General features: G+C 32.8%; 1 protein-coding gene across 1 annotated transcript in view; it reads right to left on the reverse strand.

Annotated features, from left to right (window-relative positions):
* LOC118182376 (uncharacterized) overlaps positions 1-21,929 on the reverse strand; it is a 347,901-nt gene that overhangs the window by 36,742 nt on the left and 289,230 nt on the right. The window contains exons 12-15 of the mRNA XM_085814501.1: positions 12,577-12,648; positions 11,122-11,193; positions 4,775-4,846; positions 71-142 (exon numbers count right to left, since the gene is read on the reverse strand). Of these exons, the coding sequence (XP_085670627.1) occupies positions 71-142; positions 4,775-4,846; positions 11,122-11,193; positions 12,577-12,648 (288 nt within the window). The remainder of the gene's footprint in view (positions 1-70; positions 143-4,774; positions 4,847-11,121; positions 11,194-12,576; positions 12,649-21,929) is intronic.

Raw genomic sequence — 21,929 nt, forward strand, 5'->3', positions numbered from 1 at the left:
TTCAGGGAGAAATTACCTTCGGATTAATAAAATTTAGATAAGCATTATTTACCAGCCTTTTTCAACTTACAATGATTCGAGTTTTAGCATCAGGGAGAATGTTTTTCTGTCTATATCTCGAATTCCATTTCCGTGCATGTCCCTGTAAATAAACAAAGAAAAAAAAGAAGCATACGTGCATCATAGTATTATCAAATATATTTCTGAGATCAGATATAACTTCTGCCCGTTTTTCATTTATATTCTATTCACTTAAAACGAAATAAAGCAAAATTACGTATTGCGTGTAGTCTATACACATTTGAACTTCAATCAAATTATTTAATTCGTTTGCAGTTTTAGAAGTTTCAGAATTCTCTGTTTTAGAATTTCTGTTTGCAAGAAAAGCATTTAAGAATAATGCATTTCTTGCAAACAGTGTTTTTTATTTATTTTTTTGTATAGCATATTAAACTAATTTGATTTATAACATAATAATAAATTCTGTTGCAACGACAATTATATAATTCAGACAACACTTACAGTTTTTTAAAATTATATGTGAATAATACTTTCAGCAAATGCGTCACTAATCATTTCATAATTAAATATAACAATATATTGTTAAATTACTCCAGGAAATGCAATAAGCTTTTAATGAATAGTTTTTAAAACCAAATCTAATACCACAAATCAGATAAAAATGCAAGTTTTAGAAATGCTGGAAATAATATTTATATTATGGTATGCGTATAACTATCATAATTAATTCTCTTTTGAAAATAAAACTAATACTATGTATGAGTTAAAAGGGAATGCTTTTTAAGTGAAAGTGCTATAACTAACATTTATATTACTTTATGGGTATTACTATCATAATTAAATTTCATATGTTATGTATACATATAAAATCAGATAATTATCTGCCGCTGCATATGCTTTATAAATAAATAATCTTATCGATAGAAATCGAAATAGAAGTAGTTTCTAGCATCTGTACAAATATTATTATGGTTCGAATACAATATCAACTCTTTTCTGAAATATAATTCATTTTAAATGAACTTTCTAAATAATAATCATTAAAAATACCATTCTGTTTCAGCCAATCAAATTCAAGTAAGTATTGGAATAAATCAAACATGAATATTCTTTTATTGATACTGCCACACATTTCCGATAAGCCCAAGTAATAATTTAAATCACCAGCATAAACTTACTTGTCATAATTGCAATTGGTGAGGGTCACCTTCAACAGTCTCGTATAATTTGACTTAAAACTGTGGAACATTGTAGCATATATGGAAACAGGGAAAAGATAACTGAATTTTTCAATAGAATGTGATACAAAGTTTCAGAATGTTTGCACGGAAAAGAGTTTAAAATTGCTCTTAGTCTAATGAATTATCACCATAACCCTTTTAAATACAATCAGTACCTTTATCCCTGCTTTTAATCACTGCTGCTGGTATAAGCTTAAAGATGATCTTTCGGCTAAGCTCCACAGAACGTGAACTCCATATGATTTGTATCTTAAATTAATGCAATTTAGCAGCGATATGCACTTTGAAATTCTCTTTAAAGGAACGTCATGAGACATGAATACTTCTAAATATCGGTGTGAAGATAAAGAATAATTGTTGCTCTTGCTTTTTAAGGTTAGGGTAAATTGAAAAGAAACATACAAGTACATGTTATGATTATTTTAGTATGAATTCTATACGATTACTAAGAGGTAAAAAGCATTTTGGGCATAAATTGGAAATGTCTTCAAAAACTAAAACAATAATTTTGGTGGAAGAATTAGAAACTTTTCACTATGTTTAGAGTAAAATCTCGACGAAGGCTAACGTTTCTTATAAAATAAAAGGCAATAATCGTCTCTCTGAGTATTTTTTTCTGTAGTATCTAGATACATAAATTTTGAAATTTATACAGTTCATTGACCATTGCCTATCCTGAGATGGAATAAATAAATATGAAGTGTGTAATTGTTTTATTGTTAATCCAAACTCGAATACGCTCCGAACGTGCTGACCACTACACTATTAAGGCATGCTAAGAAGACGGGAGAAATACTTTATAATATAAGCGAGCAAGGTTGCTTCAAAATTTTAAGATCGTTCCAGAAAATACCTAAAATGTAACCTGCAGGTAAGTATGTGTAAAATAATGTTAGAAATATAATTAATTTTGGTCACTCGAGATATATTAAAGGAGAGACAAATCTCACTTTGAATCTTTATATAACCTTTACATTTTCTTATTACGATAACAAGCGCTAATTTTCCATTTGTGTCGCACTTTTGCAATGCCCAAAGCTCTTTCTTGAAGAAAAATGATATGATAGCATGATTACAGGGATTAGTAATATTGAATGTATTGTCTGAATAACATGCAACTTGACAGATAGCATCATGCTGGTTACAGCCGAAAATATCGTGGATGAAAACGTCGAGGAGAAAACAACGCAAGGACAAAACGTTGTGGTTCAAAACATCGTGGGAGAAAATATAAAATATCGCAGCTCTAAAACATCGTGGTAAAAAAAAAAAAAAAAAAGTTATAAGGTATTTCTCCCTCTTTCCTAGCATTCCTTCGTGGTGTAATGATTCTGCACGCTGGACGGTATTCCAGAGGTCCGTGGTTCGATTCCCGACGAGGACGGGTGCTCATTTTTCATTGTCTGCTTCCAAAAAAAAAATCTTAGTGTCTCTACAGTGGCGCCCAAACTAAAAAGAAAGGGTATATGATGATGATTCTTCTCTCCCAGGATTTGGCGATTGGGTCCTCTAAAAACCCCATTCGCCCTTTAAAAGAGAAACTATATAAGGTATCTTTCCCGCTTCCTAGCCTGCCTTCATAGTGTAGTGGTTCTGCACGCTGAACCAATATTCCAGAGGTCCGATTCTCGACGAAGGCGGGTGTTCATTTTTCATCTCCTGGTCCCGAAAAAAGAATCCTAATGTCTCTACAAAGTAATTTCATAATTAACCAAGTACTTTTTATAAGCGTAATATCGTGCAGTTGTTTATCTTCATTCTTCTAAACATTTTAGGCTTCATTTTTCACGAAACATTATGAGTAAAGCAATAAAAAATATTAATTTAATAATGTCCTTTCTTAATTAACTATGTAAATTTAAAATTCTATTAAGGGCTATAAGTTGTATTAATTTTCTACTCATTTTCAATTTTTAAATGCTTAAGTTTCCTTATTACTTTTTCAGCAAAAATTTTTTCGTTCATTCAAAATAATGAAATATAAAAGTAAAAATATTCCTCTTTCCTTCTTTCGTTCTTAAATCATTATGCGAAAATGCATTTACAGCTTTTAAAACCTGAAAAACGCATGTGTGCGATGTTACCATCATGCGATGATTTGTAGGTGCTTTATTTTTTACCACGATATTTTTGACTACGATGTTTTTAAACTTCGAAGTTTTTGAACCCCTTTATTTTCAATGACGATATTTTGTACCACGATGTTTTCTCTTTGCTTTCTTTTCTTCGACGATGTTTTGTACCACGACGTTTTCGCCTTGCGTTATTTTCTCTACGATGTTTCCGTCCGCGATGTTCTAGGCGGACACCCATCATGCTCGGTTTTTCTCATGTTAATGACATAAAAGACCAAAGTCATTCTTTATATTAATTGGTCTTTTTATATAGTACTTACTACCTAGCTTTAAAAAAATATAAATATATAGTATTAAAAATAAGAAAGTGTAACCAACTGTAATCATTAACAAGAAAATGATACAAATAATAAGGAAATAAAACAAGAAAAGTCTGAAATGTTTCAGATTTTCAATTGCGTTCAAAGGGGCGTTTTTTTAACGTTTTGTGTGTTACCTTTATTTATTAAATACAATATTTTTTGCACTTAAACCATAAAATGTAGTTCAATAGCAGTGTCGCAAAACAATTTTAAAATGAGCATATCCTTGAGAATTTCCGATACACAGTTCGACGCGCTGGAAATAAAAAAAAAAAAAGGTTTTTTTTCCTCCCGTAGAGTGTTGCCATTGCTCGCTTTTAAATCGTTGAGTTTGTTACTCAAAAATTCGTTAAAGGTTTACAAAATATGAAATCGATAATAAAACAAATTCCAAATTTCAAATTTGGAATTTCAGATGCCCATATTCGCAGTAGGATTACGTCATTCAAAATTGGATGGCTTTAGATAACCGTTGTTTTCTCACAATGCGAGAAATAGACATACATTTATGCAGATTTTTCATTATTTAATTTGTTCAAATATAATGCAAGACTCTAATATTTTGTGGCAACAGTTTGAAACGTGAACCGACATTTATAAGAGTCCGACGCAAAATTCCAAAACGAAAGTACTAGTCCTTCGGGACTCAAATCAGTTTGGACTAATAATTATTACGACTTATGATCCATAATCTAAAATTAGAACATAATAACAGTAATTTTATCGGATGATTTCCCCTCAATATTTATGATTCGACTCGCCAGTTAGAAGTATTTTAAAAGAAATTCTTCAGATAATTCCATATTCATAGAAGTTGTTGATACTATCAATAGCTGAAATTTAAGCAAGATCTTGGATGATCCTTAACCAAAATCCTAAAAAAAAATATAAACTGATTTTTGTTTATGATTTAATTTTGTTTTGTTTTTTGGGAATGATTTTCTATATTTGCTGCTTATTTGCTTTCTTTATGTTAGTTAGTCTTTTATTATAGATTTTTATCAAAATTAAAAAGCATTTATATAATATACATATATACCATAAATAAAAGATAAGTGTAAAATATAAAACTCACAGTTTCAATAAAGAAGAGATATTTCCAAAAGAATATGCATCTAGATATGCCAGTCGATTCGCCGAAATAGCTCTGAAAAGCAATACAGAAAGTTAAGAGTTAAGCTTACTTCTTAAAGTAAGCTTTTGAATGCTTTTACCTGTGCGATACGGGTAAAAGTATGTAAACTGCGCAGAAAAAAAGAGGGGACAGTTCTATATCTCCCGTTCTACTTGGCTATACAAATTGCGTTTTCCATGCCTCGAAAGCGCTACTTAGGATATACATTAGATTTATATATAGCTTTGTTCTAACATAGGTATTTTGACACAAAATGGGACTTTCTGAAAAGTATACACATTTATTCCCATATTTCGATTCCACTACTCAAATTATTGCTAAATATTAAATTTTGAAATATTGTTTGAAAATTTTACGGAGAAATTCAAAAATTTAGCTTGGTGTATTTTTTCAATTTGAGCCTAGAATAATTTAACGAATTTCTTAATACACTGGTGTGCAAAAATTAAGGACGAAGTCGAAAAATTAGCTTATCAGCTGAACGAAGAGGCAGAGCGGACAGAAAGACCAATCAGGAGATTAAGTAAGGTGATGTACGGTAGCACATGCGCAGATATGCAGGTAGACGTAATGGGGGAGTGTCTTAGTAGTATAAAGCATGTTGTCGGTGTAAGATCAGTATTTCTGGCAAAGAGATTGCACGCCGTATAGCAGTTAAAATCACACCGAGTTGCTGCCTCAGCGAGAAATGGCGAATAATCAATCTGTTAGATGACATCTGAATGCTTTTACCCGACGTCGAATCATTGGGAAGTTGAAGGAAGGCCGCAGTGTGACAAGTGTGGCTGCAGAGTTCGGAATTGCTCACAGCATAGTTTCACGACTTTGGAGACAATTTCAAACTACAGGAACAGCTATCCGGGGGTTTAGTAGTGGTCGTCCACGAGGAACCACACCCGAAGATGACCGGTATATTGCCTTACAGGCCAGAAGAAGCAGGCGGCAGACAGCGGCAGAAATCGCTAGACACAGGACACAGGCGACTGGACGACCGATATCGCGTTTTACCGTGGTCAGAAGACTGCACGGTGGTGGTCTGTTTGCACGACGCCCTGTACAGTGTGTACCTCTAACGCCTGCCCATTGGAGAAGGCGTTCTCTGTGGTGCCGGGAACACCGGAATTGGAGAGACAATGAATGGGGACGAGTACTCTTTACAGATGAGAGCAGATTCAGTCTGAGTAGCGATTCTCATCGCATACTCATCTGGAGAGAGCGGGGAAGCCGCAATCATCCCTCGAACATCATTGAAAGGGACAGGTATGGAGGTGGCGGTGTTCTCGTTTGGGGAGGCATCATGCTTGGTAGTCGTACAGACCTTCACATCTTCGACGCAGGTTCAGTCAACGGGACTCGTTATTATGTTTGTGCGTCTTTTTAGAGGCGCTATGGACCCGCAGTTCCTTTTCATGGACGACAATGCACCATGTCATCGCACAGTAGCTGCCGAACAGCTCTTAGAGAGTGAGGATATTGAACGTATGGATTCGCCGGCACGATCCCGGATCTCAATCCCGTCGAGCATGTATGGGATTTTCTAGGCAGATGCTTGGCAGCTCGTACCTTACCACCAGTAACGATTCCGGAGTTTCGATTGGCGCTGCAAGAGGAATGGGCAGCAATGCCTCAACAACTCATTGACACCCCCATTCTCAGCATGGGCAGACGCTGTGAAACCTGCCTAGCAGTCAGGGGAGATCCTATCCCCTATTGAAGACCGGATGTTTCTTGCTGGACACCCATCACAGGGATGTTTCGGCCTTCAGTCGCATTGAGCTCCATGCTACTTTTTCAATAAAGCTTCTTTTTATCCCTCTGATTTCTCTTTTAATAAGTGTTGCTTACATTACTCATGTCCTTACGTATTGGGGATCTTACGGTATTAAATGTGTTGATTTGGAAAGCTTTTGTACAAAGTTATATTAAAAAAACCGTCTCGTCCTTAATTTTGCACACCAGTGTATATAACAACCTATTTTTCTTTCCCTTCCATTGTGCTGAACCGAAAAAAAGTCACATCGTTCCTGCCTTTTTACATTGTGGATGAGCGGGAAAAAGTCACATTGTTCCTACTTTCAAATAATTTAACGAAATTCTTAAACGACATTTTCGTTATTATCGCTTTCAACAAATATGCCAAATTTCAAAGCCCAACAGTGTATAAATTCACGTATATATTAGGAACTTTTGAATAAAAAGCTCTAATTTTCTGCAAGTGCGCTTAGAAATACATCTAGTGTAAGATGATTGTAAAAATATTATAGGTTATAGTTCAAACTTTTTTTCGAAAAATTTATAAAAATTATTTAAAAATACAAATTTTAAAAATAAATCATAAAAATGGGTGAATTTCATTTGGAATGAACCTAAATTTCCAACTGTGTAGGAAGGAATAAAATAAGTTTGATAAAAAAAGAGATATTAATAAATACATACCAAATTCAATTAACATTGCGGAGGTAAAATTTTGAGAGCTAATTTTTAAAAAATTACTCCTGCGATTTTTACACAATTTGGGAGTTTGGCATAATTTGGGTCGTAGAATCGAAATACGGAAAAAATTGGCATATCATTTCAGAAAAAGTCCTATTTTGTGTCAAAATACCTATATTTGAACAATGCTATATATAAATCTAATACATATCCTAAGTCGCGCTTTCGAGACATAAAAAACGCAATTTGAAATTCGTCGATCGGCCCAGCAGAATGGGAGAACTGTCCCATTTTTTTGGCAGTGTACATTACTGCTGGCGTAGTATTAAAAATAAAATTTGAACATATGACGTGATTGAATTTGTCAAGAAGAAAGTATTTAAATGATTGTGAAAATAGAGTAAAATTAGACAGACTTAAACAGAATGCAAGATATATACCAAAATGGCATTTCAAGCCTCCTGAAAATCAGCATTAACAGACTGTTTTATACTTTTAATAATTGTTTTATCTTTATGAGAAAGTTTTGAAAATATTATGAACGATACTTATGATTTTTTATGCTTGATTTTGCTAAAAAGGACGACCACTTAATTAAATATTGGGGTCATAAAATGTTAGAATACTTAAAACATAAATAAATAATAACAAAATAGTATTAACGATTATTGAATTTATACGACTCATGCACCTTAAAACCCATAAGATCTTCGAATGTGTGACTGTTGCGAGAACTGGGATATTTTATTTATTTTAAAAGCAATTACTATCAACTTCTTACAGCTGACTATATAATAATATAGCCTGCTTTCTGAAATAGTAATCAGGAAGTTTGTGTTGCCACAAATATTTTTACAATTTATCCGCTTTGGGAGCAAAGTTTTCGTCATGTTTCCACCTTGCGCGCACATTTTAACATATTATGTCGCATAATCTAATTCCATATTTAATAGCTTTTATAACATTTGAAAACAACTGTGAAACTTCATGTTAAATATTTATTTTATTTGAAGTCGAGTTTATGTAATGTATTTTATTTAAAAAATCTGAGATGTTTTCGTGCATAAAATTTTTTAGTATTAAAATATTCATCATGTTTTTGGTTCAGTGAGAAAATAGTGCCTATATAAAGAAATCCATCAAATTTCAAGTATGTACTATTAACCATTTTTAAAATACATGTGCGCAAGGTGGAAACATGACGAAAACTTTTATCACAAAGCGGATTAAATTACAAAAATAGTTGTGGCAACACAAACTCTCTGGTTACTAGTTCCCAAAGCAGCTATATTATGTAGTCAGCTGTAAAAAGTTGGAAGTGATTGCTTTTAAAATAAATAAACTATCTCAATTCTTGCATCAGTCACATATTCGAAGATCATAAGGTGTTTAAGGAGTATGACCTCACTTAAAAAGTAATTCTACGCATTATTGTTGGTAAGTAATAACATATTCATGAATTATACACATTAACACATAGTATTTAGGCTTTGCAAAACTTTTTGAAAGCTTTCATTTGCTCAAAAATATATTTCGAAATGCACATTTAAATCGAGACTTTACTGCAGCTAGTTTTTCTGCAAAAATGTTATTTTATCACTTTCAGTAACGATAATTAGTATGTGATACTGTAAGACTTAAATGTTAGTTGCCGAAAGCATAGGTATGTTGTTAAAACTGTCAGAAGTATAGGTATTCTTTTTTTTTTTTTTTTTTTTTTTTTTTTTTTAATATCCGAATTTGCGGGTAATCCTACTTTCTTATAAAACTAAATCATCCCAGCGGTGTTTAAATTTTGGAAAGTGACTTCTGGGAATATCTCAATCTTTAGTGTTCTGTTTGAATAACAGGCAGTCATTTTGTCAACAACATTCAGCTATGTTATGTAATAAATATTAATGTAAGTTATTATTTATATGCAGCTAGCTTTCCTTGCTTTAGTTTATAATTAGAAAATTGGGAATATTCGAGAAAATTCGTAAACGAAACGGGTAGTTTTTATGAGATTCTTGCAAAATAAATAATCGATTTCCGTTCTCATCTTAGTTTTATCTTTTTTACCAAATTTACTTATTTTTGAACAATTAAAAAACATTTAATGCTAATCTTTCTTTACCTGAATTTATATCAGAGATAATTTCTAATAAATATCTATTTTCAATGCACCAAGTTTTCAATTAATTTCATGTTTAAAAGGTGTTTACACATTTTTAGAACGCTATGATAGAGCAGTACATATTCGAGCATAGTCAAGCCATGAAGAATGGGTGGGCTGCCAGTACCGCTAGAGAAATTGTGTCCTCCCTAGAAGTCGGGTACGGTCAAGTCCAGTAGTCTGTAATGGATTCTAGCAATTGAGGATAGGTCAAATCCAGTAGCAGAGTGGATTCTACAGCTGAGTTTAAGTCTACAACAGTTGAGTGGATCCTATAAGAGTCTGGTTTTGTCTTAGAGAGACGAAGCGGATTTAACGAGGACTCTACATATCAATGGGCTTATTCTCCAGTTACCGAGTGGAATACGTATCAAAGAAGCCATATGTGGTAATACTGATATTGTGAGGTATTGTACCAATCAAATGTGCAACTCCACCTATAATGCTCTATTCATTAACCTTAATTTGTTAACGTTTTTAAATTCAAGTTGGTTTCAGTAATAAAACAATATTTTGGTTAAAGTGCCCGTGCTTTCTACAAAATTATATATTGGAGTGAGATCAACAAAAGTTTTCAAAGAATTACTATTACAAGAGTTGGGTCCCAAAATTTAACACCAGTATGAGTTTTATGTGTCTAAAATTAAATATGTAATACTTTAGAATAATAATATGATAATCTTTTGTAGTTTTCAAACTAATACAATTAATAACTCTTTTAACTGTTGTAATAAAACGATCTATTTGTATACAAAAATAAGAGATTAAAAATAAGTACAAAACTTTTTAAGACAGTGGTACTTTTCCGTTTCGCCGGCGCAAATCTCGCCAAGCAGACTTTTTTGGCGAGAGCATGCAGTATACACATTAAAATTTTTAGTTATAAGATTTTTTATTTTGAAGGCATAAACATATTAATATGATTTAAAATTTTGTAAAAAGCCAATAAATAAAGACAATAAATTTGTAAAAGACATTAATTTAAGAATTTACTGGTTCGTATCATGGGACCCCAAGAGATCTCATCTCACGTAAACTATACTACAAAAATCTAATTCTCTCAGTAATTATCTACATTAATTTCAAGTTAAATTTTGTTTACAAATCTTGGAATACAAGTTTAAATGCAAGAATTATTTCAATTCATACGAATAGCTTACTGAGAAATTATGTAAAACCGCAGTGCTTTACTTCGCTAGTGCATTCTCATTAGAATGGATGAATTTAACCTTTGATTTTGCCTTTCCTATATTTTCGCCGTTGGGTGAGCGGTGTGATTGACTTAATTACCGCAAGTAGTCTTAGGGCATAAAATTTAACTAGTAAAAATTCTATGTAATTGTATGCCAGCATTGAACGAAACAATCAATCTGATAAGAAATGGCTGCGACTTGTTTTGAAAATGAAGCGTAAAAGGTTACCAGAAAATATATTCCATTTGGCATCAGTTGTACTGTTATTGGCGACTTTATCGTTTGCGCCGGCAAAACGGAAAAGTACCAAGACAATTTTATGTTCGTGATACACGATTATTTGTGTTCAATTAAGTGTTACAGAAATACGCATTCTATTTTTGAAATATATTATCTATAAATCTAGAATAAATGATTAGGTGGTTTAGAATAAATAGTTAATTAATTTGTGGGAAAATAATAATTATACACAAAAAAAACAGTCTAAAGACTTTTGTAATACGTACAGACTTTTCAGGTTTTCTAACCCGTAGAAAATAAATGAATTGACAGTGGTTAGTTCGTTTCTTGATAGAGACCTGTAAAGTAAAAATATAAGTTTTATGAAGTATATTTATAATTAAAATTTTACATAAATATAAAGTTGTGTTAAATGAATAAATTTATGTCATATTGACCTATTGAAAACATCAAAATCATTATCCCAAACAGAAGTTGAAATAAGTCAATCTAAAGATTTTCAATAAATGAATCTGTATTTGCTGTACATTTTGCACACAAATAAGAAAAGTTAAATATTTATTTGTGTTCAATTAAGTGTTACAGAAATACGCATTCTATTTTTGAAATATCTATTTTTGAAATATTCTACTTACTGGGCTGATGGTTGATGAAATTTCACTTGCATTTTTCATGTTTCGAAAGCGCGGCATAGGATACATATTAGATTTATAGTATATAGCATTGTTCTAACATAGGTATTTGGACATAAAATCGGTCAAATTATGAGGTAATATTAACTTTTTTAAAATTTGATGAGAAAATTACCGAGAAATTAAAAAATATATCTTGGCAGACTTTTTCAATTTGCGCCAAGAATAATTCACTTAGCGAAATTCTTAATTTACGGTACCCTACTTTCTTTTCCATTCCACTGTGCGCAAACGGAATAAAAGGTGCATCGTCCATTTTTTCAAATAATTTTAACAACGCCCGTAAATCATACTCGGTGTTATTATCGCTTATAACTAATGTGCTAAATTTCAGTGCGCACCAATATATAAATTCACGTATATATTCAGAGATTTTTGAATAAAAACTCTTCGTTTTGGCAGCTATTTCTAAAAATACATGTACTTTAAAATGTTGGTAAAAATTTTATAATTCAAAAACGTTTTAGAAAAATTATAAAATTTACTAAAATTACAAATTTTATAAACAGATCAGAAAATAGCTGCGAATTCTATTTAGATTGCATCTATAAATTTCGAATCTTGAAAGAAGGAATGAAGTAAGTTTAATAAGAAAAGATATATTAATAGATAGATACCAAATTAAGTTAATATTAGGGAGCTAAATGTTTCGAAAAATTAGACAATAAATCTTTAAAAATATATTAATTAATCTTACATTTATGACAATTAGGAATCTATTCTAGAAGTCACTTATTTATCTTTGCTGTAATGCATAAAATCGAAGAATCACAACAAAAATTAAAAACCAATTTCTGTTATAATCCTGTATCAAATTCTGTTAACGTAATTAATATACATTGCTGAAAATTAATATTAATAACGGCTTACGAAATAAATTTTATTTACGTATTATATTTTACGCATAATATGTACCTTAAAAAATTCAGTACTTCAGAACGGTATAAGTATTTATTCCGGCGTCACTCTGTATATTATACCTGATTAAATTAGGTACAAAATGATGCTTTTAAGCATAAATATACTCACATGACCTCCAGCTTATTTAAGTTCTGGAATATATAATCAGGAAGTATATCCAGCTGGTTTCCTTCAAGCCATCTAAAAGAAGTAACATAGCAAAAAGGTAATAAGTTTCAGCATTGACTTCAAAGGATTACAGTTTACAGTGCCAGAACAACGTTTATTTTGTATAGAAACTTATTGCAAAATTACCTTCTTATTACACTTAAAACAAACGGCACAAGCAAAAGCAACGTACAGCACATTTTCCATAGAGAGAGAAGTAATGATATTATTCATCTCCATTTAAACTCGATTAAGTAAAAGGAATGCTTAGAATGAAGAAGTAAATATCATTAGAATAGATGATGTTTATCTGAAAACAGAAAGTAGCGACGAATACAGTGGAACCTCGAGGTACGAGTTTCATTCGTTCCAGCATTGAGCTCGTATAGCGAATTTCTCGTATATAGAAACAAACTTTTCCATTCAAAATAATGGAAATCCAGTTAATCCGTTCCGCAGCCCCCAAAATATCAACATATAAATTCAATTTTTCTAAACAGCACTGGTAATAATATAACCGTAGTTTACCTTTATGATAGCTTCCGACACCGATCTTAACTGCTTCTCGTTAATCCACACCAACGACAGCTTCTTAGAAGCTTCTAGGAGTTTTAGACGGAACTCCTAGAAGCTTCTAAGAAGCTGTCGTTGGTGTGCTTGGAAGTAACGGTAACTCCTTTGCCTACATCAAGTTTCTTAATTCTTCCTTCTTCTTCAAAATAATGCAGATCGTCGATGTCGAAAGGCTGCAAGTCTTCGCCAATTCTGTCAGTCTTACAGCCCGCTTATGTTTATCTACGATTTCTTTCTTAATTTCAACGGGCATGGCTTTCCTCTTTTTCTTTGCAGCAACAATCGTTTTTGGAGGCATCGTGAAATAATTATTTTCACGTTAAATATAATAAACAATTGACTTAGCGCACAGACACGTAGATCAAAGAACACTAAGTGATCTGAAGAAGGGATTCCCCGAGTCCAGCCAGATCGCGAAATGGTGTCACGCATACCAACAGCCTGGCTCATTGCTCGTTACTCGAGTCAATGCTCGCATTTAGAGACGAATTTTTCGCTCATACTTTTCTCGTATATAGAGCTGCTCGTATTTCGAGGTTCCACTGTAAACATTTCTTACCACTAATTAAATGTGGTAATTCCCTGAATCGATTACTTCACGTTAAGACCATGCATGTCATGAAAGAAAAATAAAACTATTTAAAGTGTACTTGTTATAAAATCTTGCATACTGAAGTAAATGTATACCGAAACTAAGGAATTACTTTGCATGGGTTTGAATACTAACAGTATAATAAAAGTCAGCTTTTAAATATTAGTCAAAAGCGCAGATTTAATTGGCTTAGATTTCGACCAAACATCTGCGGACTTTCCGAGCGATGAGACACAGGCTCCTTTCTTAGGGAGCAATTATTTTTTGATAATATCCTTATTCGGATTCAGAAATGTATGCAAGCACGTATGTATGAATGTGTGTATGCATCTACGTACGTATGTGTGTGTGCACATACACACAAATAGATTTAATCCGGTTGCGATAATAGAAAAGTACTTATTTTTTGTAACTGCTACAAGATTTCAAGTGATGTCTTATCTTTAATATTACCTAGATCAGTGGTGTCCAACCTTGTGCTCGCCAGCCCGATTAGGTACTACGAACAAAAGATATTTTAAAAATAGTCATTCTTTTATATTTCTAAATTGTTAAAATATGGTAAGTATTTATAGTCATAGGAGATATCTTGCAAGACGTTATAAAATGATTGATTGCTGACTGATAAACTTGATAGCAAACATGGAATCTTATTACTTCATTCCGATGTTGGATGGCTCAGAAAGAGAAAAGTACTTCAACGATTTGTAGAATTTCTTTCGCCAATGAAGCAGTTTGGGGAATCCGGAAACGAAAGTTATAAATAATTTGACGATAATAATTGGTTATCCGATCTGTATTTTCTCACGGATATAACAGCTAAACTGAACAAATTGAACGAAGTTCTCCAGAGAAAAGATAAAAAACCTTTTTCAATTGACTGGGACTGTAACTGCTTTTCAGATAAAGTTAAATTTGTGAATAAATCAGATGAAAGAAACAAATTTAGCTCATTTTGAGATTTTATCAAGCCATGTTAATAACCGCAAGCCAATTGAAACAGAGAAATACTTGGAAAACCTAAATGCACTGGAAAATAATTTTGAACTCCGCTTCTCTGATTTTCATACAGTTCAACCAATATTATTATTCATCTCAAACCCATTTGCCGAAATTAATATTTCAGATGCATCACACAAGATTGGAAATATGTTTAACAAAAATGTTCATATTTTGGAAATGTGCTCGCGATAGGCCAAAGGTTGGGCACCACTGCCCTAGTTGGCAAAGGTTGGGCACCACTGCTTCAAATGATTTATCCTGTTTAAAAATTTAAAAAAGAATTTCGCTGAATGCGTATTGGATGGGGGAAGATATTAAGACGGCTTCTGATGACTGGTTTTTTAGAGCATGAAGAGCAATGTTTTTTCTAAGCATTAAATACACTACAGGCACATAAAGAAATTTGATTTAACACAGGATGATATTAAAAATTTAAAACAAATATCTGGCTGCCCTAAATTTGTTTCTTATATTCCATTTTGCCAATATCTCCACTGCATCTCATATAATTCGTAATGCCTGATAAGGATTTTTCTTGGTTCGTATTCTGTACTGCTCACTTTCTGGTTGTTTTCACTTTAGGAAATTACCATTCTTTCTCAGTACAATGTAACTCATCTAGAAGTTATTATGACATCCATTAATGCATAAAAACGTCAAAAATATATTTCTGTTGACTGCAAAATGGTGCAAATGGAAATAGACTGCCTAAAATGAGTCAATTAATTCACTCATGATTATTCTTCTTAACTAGATTATAACAGTAATTTTGCTACTCAACTGGATTTCGATTGACATAACATTTCTGTTAATAAATTTGGCACATTTGTTTATAAAAATTCAAATGTATTAACTGCATTAACGAATTTAAGAATTTGGTAAAACTCTTTTGAATTTCTTAATTACATTAACGAATTTAAGAATCGTTAATGCATTGGAATATTATGTTAACAAGTTTAATAATTTCGTAAATTAATCAGAATGTGAATTCTACTAAATATTATGAAAATCAGCAGAACAATTACTGATATTCGCACTTATTATTAAACTTAGACTTATTTGCACATTATGTTATGCAATTACATACAGCAAATTATTCGAAGATTATTTGAAAGAATTATAAATTTAGTGACTGATATAGCTATAGAAATTACATTTGGTCGTTTGTGGTTGCTTATAAAGATGCCATTTTCACAAAATAAGCAACTGAAAATAAAATTAAAAAGCATGTAAAAAATTTTGAAAGCTTTCAGATTTCAACATTCGCCCAAAAGGGTTTTTAAGGTTTTTCTAGGCGCTCTCTAGACACTTTTATGTTTTTTTCTTAGTTCATCATGTAAATGTAGTGTTTATTACTAAGATAGTTTTACAAAACTGCTTTTTACTCTTTTTATTAGTAACGTTTTGTTTGCTTACTTTATTTATTAAATGTAACTTTCTTCGAGCTTATGTCGCGTAAAATTCGTTTTAACAGCAAAATCACAAAATATTTAAAAACAATATATCTTTAGAATTTCGACGTATATTCTCGCTCGCTGGGGATAAAAAAGTTTTATTGCATACAGTATTGCCACTGCTTGCTTTGAAATTGTTGAGTTTGTTAATCAAAAGTTCGTTAAAGATTTACAAAATATGAAATAGATAATAAAACAAAGTCGAAAATCAAAATTCGGGCTTGCAGATTGCGCGTGTTCTGGTGGAAGAACTGCGTTATTTAAAACTTTGAGGAATCTAGGTATCAATGTTTTTCACAGTACGAAAAACATTCATACAGATACTTCATTATTTAATTTCTGTAACTATAGCACAGGGCGATTATATTGGGTGGCAACAATTTGAAAAGTGGTACACTGTTTAGAGTAACTCAACGCAAAATGCTGATTCGAGACTTATATACCATTCGGGACTTAAGTCTGTTTTGAGCTAAAATATTTTAAGTAATAACATAGGATTTCGTTAAAATACTGGCGTAGTGTTGAAATAAACCTTACTTTAATCTTAAAGTATCCGTAGTGTTTTCAACATTCGCTATTCTTCAGTTTAGTACTTTATTGTAAGGAGTCTAACTTTTTCCATAACAATTTTAAAAGTTCTTCGAGGAAACAAGATTTACATTGTATCTTCACTGTTAAAAATATTTGAAAGTATGAAAGATGATTTTTTTTCGCTTGTCTGCAATGAAAAAAAAGGAAAGGAAAATAGACTGCTATAATTCAAGATGCTCGCCAAGTGAATTATTCTTGGCGCAAACTAAAAAACTACGATAAATTAAATTTTTGAATTTCTCCGTAAATTTCACACCAAATGTTATAACGTTTAGTATTTAGGCTTAATTTGAGTGGTAGAATCGAAATATGGAAAAATATTGGCATATCGTTTTGGAAAAAGTCAGAGTCTGTGTCAAAATACCTATATTATAACAATGCTATATATAAATATAATATATATCCTAAGTCGAGCTTTCGAGACATGAAAAACGCAATTTGAATTCCGACAATCGGCTCAGTAGAACGGAAGATATAAAACTATCCTTTCATTTTCGCAGTGTACCAAAACGAATTAAGACATTAACACCATACAATACGAACTTACTCTTTGCTTAAAGGATATATCCATATTATTTCATAATTTTGTTTTCCAGTGGCGGGCTTTAGCCGTTTATAGGACCACTATATTGACCACTTCTAAGGCCGGAAGTGGTAACCTCATTATTACACCTATTAGGTGAGCCATTCTTGCCTGCTACAAAGAGACAACTCATTGTCAACAACTCATTGTGTCGGGACAACTTCCGTCCTAAGGTACATTGTCAATCGGAATTAAGTGCCGTCTCACCTAAAATGTTTCGACCCGACGGCCCAGTCGCAGACGAGACAGTACCAGTACGATCCCTGCTCAGTCAACACCCTCCAGAGTAAACTCAGGCACAGCCTGTGAAGATTGATTTTATACGCTCGTGATTGAGACTTCCTAAGTGCAGATCCTAGCCAGTACTTCACAGGAATTCTCCTGAGTCAACCACGAGGGAAGCTACAAAGGGACAGCCAAATTACATCTATGTCTTATCAGGTATTTGAACCTGGGCCCTTCTGTACGGCAGTCAGTGTCGCTAATCACTACTTTTCCGTCTGGGTGGCTTCACTAAAATTCTGATTATGTATGTGGTCTGTGTATTTTAAGTAACCGAACAGCCAAAAACAAACAAACTGGTTTCTGCAATTATAGGTATTTCATGATAATTGTTCTTGTAGCCAGATTATGGGTAAGAAAGCGTATAAAACAGGATTATACATGAAAGGATTCCTTTCGCTCTTTATATCCTTGTCTACCTTAAGGAGAATTAAGTGTTTTTTTATCTCACTCAATTTGCCTTTAAGCAGAAAAGAATGTAAGGAAACAAGCAAGATATTTTTTATAATTGTATAATAAATGACGATATTTTTTCCCTGTTATTGTACATGTATTACACACAGAAACATACGAAGGTATGACAGTTGTTACCGTTCAATAAACGCATAGTCTTGCATTAAATTAAACATACACATAAAACAGAATACATGTGCATGGATTTTTAGTCCAAAGGGTTTTGTTCCTGAAGAACTATTGTTTTCGTTTTGCGATTTTGCGTTGAATCACTATAAATGTCCGTTTCACTTTTTAAACTTTTGCCACCCAATGTTAGAGTCCTGCATTATATTTGAAGAAAGTAAGTAATGAAAAATCTGCATAAATGTATGTCTATTTCTCGCATTGTGGTAAAACAACGGTAAATAGAGCCATCGAATTTTGGATGACGTATTCCTCCTATACGAATATGGGCATGAGGAAGACCCAATTTGAAATTTGGAATTTGTTTTATTATCAATTTCATATTTTATAAAACTTAAACGAATTTTTGAAGGATTTCAAAGCGAGCAATAGCAACCTTTTTATTTCCAGCCGGCGCGGAACTGTGTATCGGAAATTCTAAAGATAGGCTCATTTTAAAATTATTTTGCGACATTGCTATTGAACTGAATTTTATGGTTTAAGTGCAAAGAACATGATATTTAATAAATAAAGGTAACACACAAAACGTTAAAAGAAAGGCCATTTTGAAGTAATTTAAATCTGAAACCTTTCAGATTTTTTCTTTTAGTCCAAAGGGGCTTTGTATTTGAAGGACTATTGTTTTCGTTTTGCGATTTTGCGTTGAATCACTATAAATGTCCGTTTCACTTTTCAAACAGGTTCCACCAAATGTTACAGTCTTGCATTTTTTCTTTTTTATCCGCATAGATGCACGCTAATTGTGCGTCTTGTCTGACGAATTTCATCCATCGTTACTTTGTGTCCGTCCCTTCTATGTATATTATCTCATTCATCCTTGCTTACGGACGAGATGTAAGTTTAACTAGCAAGTCGTCTAACTAGCAAGTTAAAGATACATTGCACATATCCCAGAAAGAGTACAGAAGATTGTTTTACGCATATTTTATCTAAAAAATCTAATATTCCCTACAGGCTCATCATTGAATTTGCAAGGATTTAAATGCATTTCATGTGCTCATCTGGTGCTTCCCATGTGCTCCGTCAGAAAAATCAAACCGATATTTTGAAGGAGCCGAGTTAAAAAACTGTGCAAAATTAGAATTTATTTTCAAGTATACTTTTCTATAATTATAAAAGACTGATAACCAGATTTGCATAACGAACTCACGAACACAGAATAGTTATTCTACAAGGGTAACTATCATTATGCAAAGCATACTCCATACCTCCCATACACCGACAAACTAAGTTGATATGCCGAAGGTCTCGAATTTAATTCTAGCTAAAGGCAGGTTTTTTTTTCAACTATTTCTAACTCATATCTTAGAAAATTACTAAACTAATAGAGGGCAAATTTTCATTAAACTTGCGTCAGTCAACCGTGGATTGTCTAGCCTCTCTCCAGTCATATTTCGTTGTTGTTGTTGTTTATGCTTACTTGTCTGACGTAGTCAGCACAAGCCCACGAAATCGTTGTGGCAAGGAGCGCTAGATTACGCCTGTCGTTGGCAACAGCCTTGAGCGCCTAACAGGTGACAGTGCGATTTGGCTCAGTTCCTCCCGCAATTTTGATGGAGAGCATCTCGCACCTCGGGGGGGGGGACGGGTCCGAGGGTCTCCCACCCCTCTCCCCTTTCACCAAACCATACGAGAGGACTTTCGGCTCGCCGCATATTTAGAGTCCCGCCATGCGCACCGACACTATACATTGACTAACATCCATGCCTTCTCCAGGATTCGAACCCGGGCCCTTCGGCACGGTAGTCAGTGACGCTAACCACTATACCTGCAGTCATATTTTAAATAGGCAGAAATACAGAACATTATAGGCTTTCAGACCTGAATTCTCGTTAGCATATCGAGTACGTATTAGTAAACTACTATTTATTTTTAATAATTCTTTGCTCCAGATTTCCTTTTCCTTCCACATATTTAAGCAAAATGTTATTTTGAGTTTGAAAAATGAGAAGCAATATATTTAGATCTCAGTAATTTAGCACGGGAACATCCCAAACAATGAGGAAATTACGATAATTGCTTCATGAAAGAGGAAAAATGAAGCTAGTTAAAATTTAAAAAAAAAGGGTGAAATAACATAGACTAATGATTAGAAGGTATAGTTATTAAAGAATAAAAGAAGGCATGAGGCGTATGTTTACTGACTTAACTTTATTAACTAGCTCAAAACAAGGAAATCGAAACTTCGGTATCAAATTATTAAAGAAAAATTTCACGTAAATTTAGAAAGCCGACTGAGACACTTATATATATTAATTTTCACTTTCTACAAACTAAAAACATTAATTTTGAACATTGCATAAGAACATTTTATTTATTCTTATACTGTCTGATAGGGACAAGTTTTTCTCCCGAAGGCATAATCGGAGGAGCGTTTTTTTATTCTCGCTCTATCTCACAATTGAAAGAGTCCAATTAAGGTTTATGTGATTTATGATGTCTTCCTGGCACTATTTTTCCAGTTTTACAGTTTTTTAGGGTTATTCTCTAATTAATTCTTGTCTTATCAACCTGCTTTATAATTAACTCATTTTGTTTTTGAGGCTGGCATGAAAGTTTTTCATTCTCTAATTCAGATCTCTTTCAGAGTTCTCCTTTGGAATCTGAGCGGGAAGGTGTAGAACTTTCTTATATTCTCTTTCAACTACAGAAGCCACTTTATTTTGGAAAATTAGATATATATGATGTTGAAAGCATAACTGGAATCCGGATTTCTTTTAATGCTCTAAGTGTCTTGATCTAGGGGAGATAGCAATAATTCCATACTGCCGTACTGCGAGTATGAATATACAACTAATGGTACTAAACTAGCAACGGCTTCTGATCAAAGACCACTAACATATTTTGATATTAAAACCACAATAAAATAAGGAATATTTTAACTTCTTTTACAAAATAAGACGATATTTTCCAAAAGAGAGTCAAATACATGATTTTTCAGCTGAAGATAAACTAAGAAAGAGCATCATTAAAAAGGGCGTATAAAATAGTTTTTATTATTTACATGTACTTCAAATGCTTTTCAGTTTCTGCGTTTTGTGCTTCTGAAATAATAGCCCTTAACATATTTTCGCGTTTAAAGTTCTTTCTTTCATCTTCTTGGAATTTGAATTGACGCGGGGAAGTAGTAAATGTATAAGTTACGTTCATGTTTATTTCCTCCCGATAAAAATCTCAGCATCTTATACCATTGTTAATTAATCTCTGTACATTAAATAAAAGTATGAATAATGAAACTGTTTTCGTTTCTTTTGAGCTAAGAAGAAAGAAACTAAGTGTTTTCGTTTCATTTGAGTACCAATTTGTACAAAATTAAGGTTATACTTAATTTTGTACAAATTGGTTACTATAGTGTAGAGACATTAGGTTTTTCTGAAGCTGAAGACGTGAAAAATAAGCAATGCCCTCTTCGGGACTCGAACCTGGACCAAAGAATCTCTAAGGAGAAGAAGTAAAGGTTCCCCGAGGCAAATGTGGCTCCGTCAGACCGAAGAGACACATTATGTATATCCCTGAAGCTTACTTTAAAGGGGAAAACCATCCCAAAGCTATCCACCCTCCGTACCTCACTGAGCATGTGCGAAATAACATCAGGAGG

The sequence above is a fragment of the Stegodyphus dumicola genome, chromosome 4, assembly GCF_044657685.1.
Source record: "Stegodyphus dumicola isolate Sdum_Otavi_A_Nest chromosome 4, ASM4465768v1".
NCBI classification, from domain to species: domain Eukaryota; kingdom Metazoa; phylum Arthropoda; class Arachnida; order Araneae; family Eresidae; genus Stegodyphus; species Stegodyphus dumicola.